General features: G+C 42.8%; 1 protein-coding gene across 1 annotated transcript in view; it reads right to left on the bottom strand.

Moving 5' to 3' along the window:
• Positions 1 to 7,500, bottom strand: part of emx3 (empty spiracles homeobox 3) — a 17,121-nt gene that overhangs the window by 1,024 nt on the left and 8,597 nt on the right. The window contains exon 2 of the mRNA XM_063189774.1: positions 2,624 to 2,808. Within this exon, the coding sequence (XP_063045844.1) occupies positions 2,624 to 2,808 (185 nt within the window). The remainder of the gene's footprint in view (positions 1 to 2,623; positions 2,809 to 7,500) is intronic.

Below are 7,500 nucleotides of genomic sequence, written 5' to 3'. Positions count from 1 at the left end.
ATTGGATATTCTGTAGAGTTCACCAAAAAGTATCCAATCACTGGGCGTGACTAATTAGGCTGATACACTTGGAAGGACACTGGCCTTGCATTTGAGAAAGACCCTTTGTCATAAAGTACTTTGTGTCATAAAATAAAATGTCGCCTTATAACCTTTGTCAATTTATGCAAATGATCTGAAATGCTTTGAGGTAGTCTTAAGGCATTTCATGTCTACAGTATATCTCCAGTTTCAGATCTAAGAATGCAGACAAGACGCTTGTAAATCACAGGAACAGGATGTCTAGCATGCTTGACCTTCACACAAGTCACTAATGATGTGATATGAGGGCATGCTTAGCTTTTGCTCACCGCACAAACATGGCCAAGTTTTATTCTGCATAACTATGACATGTTTCACACCCCGGCCCACACACAATGTGACCAGGTTATAATCAATTATTATAGTCCATTACAATAAAGCTCAGACATCTTTGTGAAAATTCTTGGATTGCCTCTTCACTAAACCAATTGTTTAATCAAACGGGCTTTAGAATGTGTCATAGTGTAAACATGATATACAACGTTTATGTGACATGAGTATTTCACCATCTCTTCACTCACGCTTTCCTTTCCTTAACCTTTGTGCTAATTACGCAAGCCTAGGTACACATACAGTAAGTGTACACTGCTGTATGTTTCATCCTATTGCAAAGGCATACGAAACCTTCATGGCACACACACCACATTCCTGTAATTTTAGTCCAACACATCCGTTAGTTGACTGGTGTGGGGCGAAACACAGACAGAGCAGAGGCTCCAGGGAGGAGAATGATGAAACCATGTTTTAACAGCCAGGCGTGGTATACGGGCCATAGTTATTAGGCATTAGTAGGAAATTCACACCAATGCCTTGTGCTATTACACTGTAAAACATTGCAGCCAGTTAAATGTGGAAAAAGTAAGTTGCCCTGCTGCTTTATGTTTGTAAGTTAACTAAACTTGAGAAAGCATTACGTTGAGTTAAGTCTCAATTTGAGTTAACTTACAAAATTAAAGCAGCAGAGCAACTTACTTTTTCCACATTTAACTGGCTGCAATGTTTTAAAGTGTAATAGCTTTATCTTTTTGCATTTAACTAGCTTGTAATGTTTTACAGTGTTTAATGCCTGCTCACCTGATTTTTAATGTTGAATACGGTTAGTCACTGTTCAAATTTAATTAATCGGACACGACGTCAATGACAACGCAGCCCATTTCCACAGAACAAGAGTAGTCATTTGGGACAACACAAGAAAAGATACGGTCCAGAGGCTCTGACGTGGGTAGTGATGGAACCATGTGCTGTGTTGTGTACTTCATGTTTCAACTGATACGCATGTGGGACGAAAAAGAGAGAATAAAAAGAAGACACACACAGAGCAGAGGCTCCAACTTGAAAGAGGAGGGATGAAACCCTGTTTAATTGCCAGACACGGCATACGTGGTAAGGTTATTAGGGTACAATAGGAAATAGTGATTATGCTCAACCATTGTTTAGTTAGTTCAGATCAGTTCAATGAACGCTATCGTTAGCGGGCTACTGGTAGGGTGTGACAAATAAGAAATCAAAAAGAAGAGACACAAAGAGAGCAGTGGCTCCCATAAAGAGTGAATGAAGAGTGATGAAAACCCTGTTTAACAGCCAGGCGTGGCATCATGGTTGAAGTGTATTATTGTGGTGTAGTGTAGTGTTGTGCGGTGGCAGGGCCAGGACTGTGGTGCCTTGGGGATGGATGACTCAGGGGCCCCAACTGACAGGCCACACAGCCGTCTCAGAGCACAGGAATGTGGGCTTGCCACAGCAACCTGCACCCCACTATTTCCCTCTCTCTTTCTATCTCTTTCTCTCTCTTTTTATCACTCACTTTTCACCACCGTTATCACTCTGTTTATGAGTGGACATCTATTTCCGTGTGTGAACCTCTGTCTCTCTCTCTTTTTTTTCGTATTTCATTAACGATCTCACTTTTCGACACATTTGTCAGTCTGTACTGGCCTGGACTGTGTGATGAGCACATGCACCCCTAATTCTCACTTCTTCTGTCTCACTCATGTTTCATCACTTATACAACTCTATTTAACACTGGGCTGCTAGACTCTGTTTGTGTGTTTGTGTGTTTGTGTGTGTGTGTGTGTGTGTGTGTGTGTGTGTGTGTGTGTGTGTGTGTGTGTGTGTGTGTGTGTGCGTGTGTGTGTGTGTGTGTGTGTGTGTGTGTGTGTGTGTGTGTGTGTTTATTTCTGTGTATATGAGGATACACTATGGATGCAAATGTGTGTAGCTGCATGTTGGTAAACAAGCATATGTGTATCGTCTCTTCACCCCTCACCTGACTCAGTCAAGTGTGTGTTTGTATGTGTTTGTTTTTGTGTGCATCTCTTTCATGTGTGTACTTATATACACAAGCATGTGAGTGTGTCGTCTCCTGTTCCTGTGTGTGTTGGTATACTATTTCACAACCATGCGCATGAAGTCTCCTACCTTCTCACCTGTCTGTGTGTGTGTGTATGTGTGTGTGTGTGTGTGTGTGTGTGTGTGTGTGTGTGTGTGTGTGTGTGTGTGTGTGTGTGTGTGTGTGTGTGTGTGACATCTCCTCCATCCTCACCTGTGTCTCTGTGAGGCAGAGGCCATTGGCCAGCTGTTTGCGTTCGGCTCCCACCACGTAGTGGTTCTTCTCAAAAGCACGCTCCAGACGTAGCAGCTGCGACGGCGAGAAGGCCGTGCGGATACGCTTGGGCTTGCGGGAGAACGGCCCGTGCAGGAGCAGGTTCTCTGGGCTGCTGTCCTCTCCTAGAGTAGAAGAGAGAGAGAGAGAGAGAGAGAGAGAGAGAGAGAGAGAGAGAGAGAGAGAGAGAGAGAGAGAGAGAGAGAATAGGGTGATGTTGAGTTTCAGAACTGAAATTCTTCAAATATAGTCACCTATAGACACCAACTTCTTTATTTATGTAGGATAGGGCAAAGACTTATGGAGGGCTGATGGTGGTCGCAACAATAAGTCAAATGGTAAGATATCAAATTCCACAAATATAATTCGTCATGAATGTGTGATTTATCTGCTGACAAAATAGTATTTAGTTTAATAAAGTACACAATGAAAGAGGAGAAGATGGGGATAGAGAGAAAGAAAAAGGATGAATACAAGTTCAGATGCAAAAACCTCAAAGTGTTCTCATGAATGTACTGAAATGTATGTATTTCTAAAAAAAATACTCCATCTTTTGTTGATTTGGCTTGAAAGGTTGTATCATACATACAATTTAAATGGCTCTTGTTAGATGGGTAATATCACTTAAAAAAAACAATTTATACAGATTTCTTAAAATGGCACATAAAACATTTTGCACTTGAACTCTTCAAATATCAAGGCACTTTTATTCACCTAGTATTACAGGGCAGAGAGAGAAGGGCGAGAACGGTGGTTGTAGTGTCAGTACACTTATATCGAACTAAGTACTATATTTTGCATCTTACTGTACATTTTGTAAATATTGAAGAAAAATGTTTCAAACAACTCTGTTCAGTACATAAGTGAACATTTTGAATTCTGTCTCCTTTGCTTCTAACTGTATTTTTTAATGTTCAAGGAAAATTCGTCTGAACATTTGTCCGCACGATCCAAGTGAGTTTTTATTTCCTTTAAGCGTGTTATGACAGGGCATTTCTTCCTGGTTACATGTGCAGATGGTTGCATCAGTCACCAGTGAGCAGCACTATAAATAATATTATGTCTACTGATTTATGTCCATGTGTCAGCACACTGACAAGCACAGTTCCACTACACAGTGTGGTCCTGCCTGTAAAAACACATAATAACGTGACATCTATTTTATGTGTTCAATTGAATCCCGATACTTTTACATCCAATATTCACAATATAATTTACAAAGTACATATAACACACAAGATACAAGTTCATATCTAACATTAACTTTTCGAATTCGTCCAATATTGTGATGGACACATTCTGCAGAATATTTTAAAACAACACTTACAGCCCTTTTGACACAGGCCTACATGTTATTCCATACAGATGGAAAAAAAACCTGCCTGGGAAAGGGATGCATTGCATGCAAGTCAGTTAGTACACATTTCAGGATGAATAAGATTTCCATAACCCTATTTTTATCCATAGTAAAGAAGCCATTGTCACTGCAACTGTCAGCATCACTGCAACTGTAACTCCTGCCTTGAAAGCAACACATCTTTCCTCTCATGCAGTCATGAGGAGAAGGTATTAGGCTCATTTGGATACAAATGCAAGGCCTTTAAGTTGTAGCAATTCACCGAAAAATCCTAGGTAAATAATCTTAGTCGCGGGGGGATGCAAAGAGCACGGGCGATGAATAAATTGGCAGCAGAATATAATGACAGTGGCAGTTAAGCAAATCGAAATGCCATGCATCTTGTCCCCGATTGCATTCAGGACAAGAGAAGAGGCAGTAAAATGTCGTTAATTTTCGGTTTATGGGCGCGTGACTTTGCGTAGCACCGCAGACAACCATCTGGCACTCCAAGGGCCCCCCCTCCATCACGTATTAAAATCACTTATAAGAAAGCGAAGGAAGAGAGAAAGAAAAAAACATTTTACATAAGCAAATGGCAGTTTGATTTTTCCTACCCGACCGCCAATTGTGCATATTTTCTGAAAAGGGAGAGGGGAGAAAGAAAGGGGACGCTTTAACAAGCAACCGCAATCACGCTCAGGCAAAAGAGGGGATCGTTGGATGCAGATGGCACGCAAAAGCAGAGATTGGTGCATCCACCAACCGTCCCCTCCACACTGATCGACCGATGGGTGCTCCCAAAACCCCAAATGTCATCGCTCACCTCAGCTGCACACGACAACAGAAAAATGTGCGTCAATAGCATGCAAACAAGCACAGAGCCGTACTTCACATCTTCTCCACGCACAAACAATCATTTCCCCATCATTTGACTCCAGCCTGTTTGGTCTGCAGATCACATCCTCGTGACAAGGGCTCCTACTGCTGCCATCTCAGATGGGACGCACGCAGTAGCACACACTGTGGGCCCACTGTGCAAGTCGCACGGCTGCCGTATTTTCATAGCAGACAGGGGATGGTTAGCCAAATAGACCTTATCGAGGCGCTCACTTATCACCAATTATACTAATGGTCTTGTTGTTTCCGAGGTAATGGGTACAATGGGAGAAAGTGACACTGCAAGGGGGCATGCACCGATCCTGCACTGCCACAACCGCTTAGGCCCAGTATATAACACTTCCTGGAACTTTCTAGTTTGGATTTGGAAAAAAAAACAGACAAGTCTTCAAGAGCTTCTGGGATAAACTTAATTGAATTTGCTAATTAAAACAGATTTATTTCTTTTTTTATCTTTTGGGCCCCACAAAGGTCCCCTTGAGCATGCATGTCATGTCGACCCTTTTTGAAACCCTAACAAAATATAAAGATGTACCGTTTGCGGTACACAAAGGGGCATTAATGGCATCAGTGCTTTTATAAAAGGGGGATTAGCGGAAGGCTTTGCGGACTTAGCGTTTCTTTCAGGGCAATGGAAACCAACCTTTCATCTGCAAACAATGGCTTGGAACCGAGGTCTTTCAGGCCGACTTCCACAGCTAGATAATCAGCTTGTTCAGATGAGCAGCATCAACTCAATCTGTTTTATTATTTCTTAAATGATAAAAAACGGGCAATAATGATAATATCACATGTTACTTCACACACAGATTTATGGTGGAATTTTCTCGCTCATGATGATTTTTTGTCTTGTGTGTGTATTGTCTATGTAAGTGTGTGTGTGAGTCTATGTAAGTGTGTGTGTGTGTGTGTGTGTGTGTGTGTGTGTGTGTGTGTGTGTGTGTGTGTGTGTGTGTGTGTGTGTGTGTGTGTGTGTGTGTGTGTGTGTGTTCATCAGTATTTTTTAAGTAAGTTAAGTATTTTTGAGCATGTATTTCTATGTATTGTCTGTGTTCCAATTTCAGCAGTGTGTACCTGTGTTTGTGCATGCATATAAACACCCCGGCCGAAACTGCTGCCTACTACCTGTCAAAAGCAGTCAGAAACATCTCCATCAGAGATAGGAAGAGGGATTGGAAACCTGCACAAGTTTAGCAATCCCGTCCTAATAAGGTGTGTATTTGAGTGGAGCTGCGGAAAGAGTGCATATTTTCTGTCACCGGACTGTCATTGACAAGTCATTTCAGCTGGCGTGCTGAAACGCCTTTGAACATCAGAGGGAACAAGAAGGGAAAAAAAACAGTTGGTTGGGGGAGGAAGAGGGGAGGAGGACAGGAAAAGCAAAACAATAGAGACATCTTAACACAAAAATGTCTTGAGTGTTCCCGAGAATGAGGGAGTGTGTGTGTGTGTGTGTGTGTGTGTGTGTGTGTGTGTGTGTGTGTGTGTGTGTGTGTGTGTGTGTGTGTGTGTGTGTGTGTGTGTGTGTGTGTGCATCTGGTTGTGTGTTTGTGTGTATGCATGCAAGTGTGGTAGAATATGTGTGTATGTCTGTGTCAGAGTGCACGTGTGTGTATGTACATTTATATGCATGCACATGATGCTTGGTGCAAAAATGCTACGGTGGTACAGAGACACTGCTCTCCACTAGTGGAGTTCATGATCATCAAGTGCCGACCCTTCTATCTACCAAGAGAAATATCCGCCATTCTACTGGTCGCAGTTTACCTCGCTCCTAGCAATACCACCAGCGCCAGAAGCGAGGCACTGAACGAGCTGCATCGGGGAATCAGTGAACAACAAGATGCACACCCAGATGCCTTCACAGTGGTCATGGGAGATTTCAACCACGGAAATCTCAAAACAGTTCTTCCAAAATTTCACCAACATGTTAACTTTCCAACAAGAGGACAAAACACCCTGGACTTTGTTTATACCCCAAAACAAGGAGCATACAAGGCAAAGCCCATCCCCCACATCGGCCTATCAGACCACCTAACGATTCTGCTACTGCAGCTGCCAGCCTACAGACAAAGGTAAAACTCACCAAACCAGCTCTGAAGGAGGTGAGAAAATGGCCAGAGGGATCCGTGTGTCACGACTACAAGACTGCTTTGAAACCACAGATTGGGACATGTTCAAAACAGCTGCCACCCACGGCAACCACATTGACATTGAGGAGTACACAGACACTGTGACCTCCTACATCACAAAATGCATTGATGATGTTACAGAAATAAAACGCATCACCACCAGAGCCAACCAGAAGCCATGGTTCACAGGAGACGTTCACAGACTGCTGAGGGCCAGAGACAAAGCCTTCAGAGCAGGAGACGTAGCTGGCCTAAAAGCAGCAAGAGCAAACCTGTCCCAGGGCATCAGGAAAGCAAAAAATACTTGGACAAAATAACAACACACTTCAAAGACAGCAGAGATGCACAGAGCCTGTGGCAGGGCATACAGGCCATCACAGACTACAAGCCTGCACCACGAAGCTGTGACAACAACACCTCTCTGCTAAACGACCTGAACAGTTTCTTTG

The sequence above is a fragment of the Engraulis encrasicolus genome, chromosome 23, assembly GCF_034702125.1.
Source record: "Engraulis encrasicolus isolate BLACKSEA-1 chromosome 23, IST_EnEncr_1.0, whole genome shotgun sequence".
NCBI classification, from domain to species: Eukaryota; Metazoa; Chordata; class Actinopteri; order Clupeiformes; family Engraulidae; genus Engraulis; species Engraulis encrasicolus.
The sequence above is the reverse complement of the archived record's forward strand: the minus strand, read 5'-3'. Positions and strand labels throughout refer to the sequence as shown.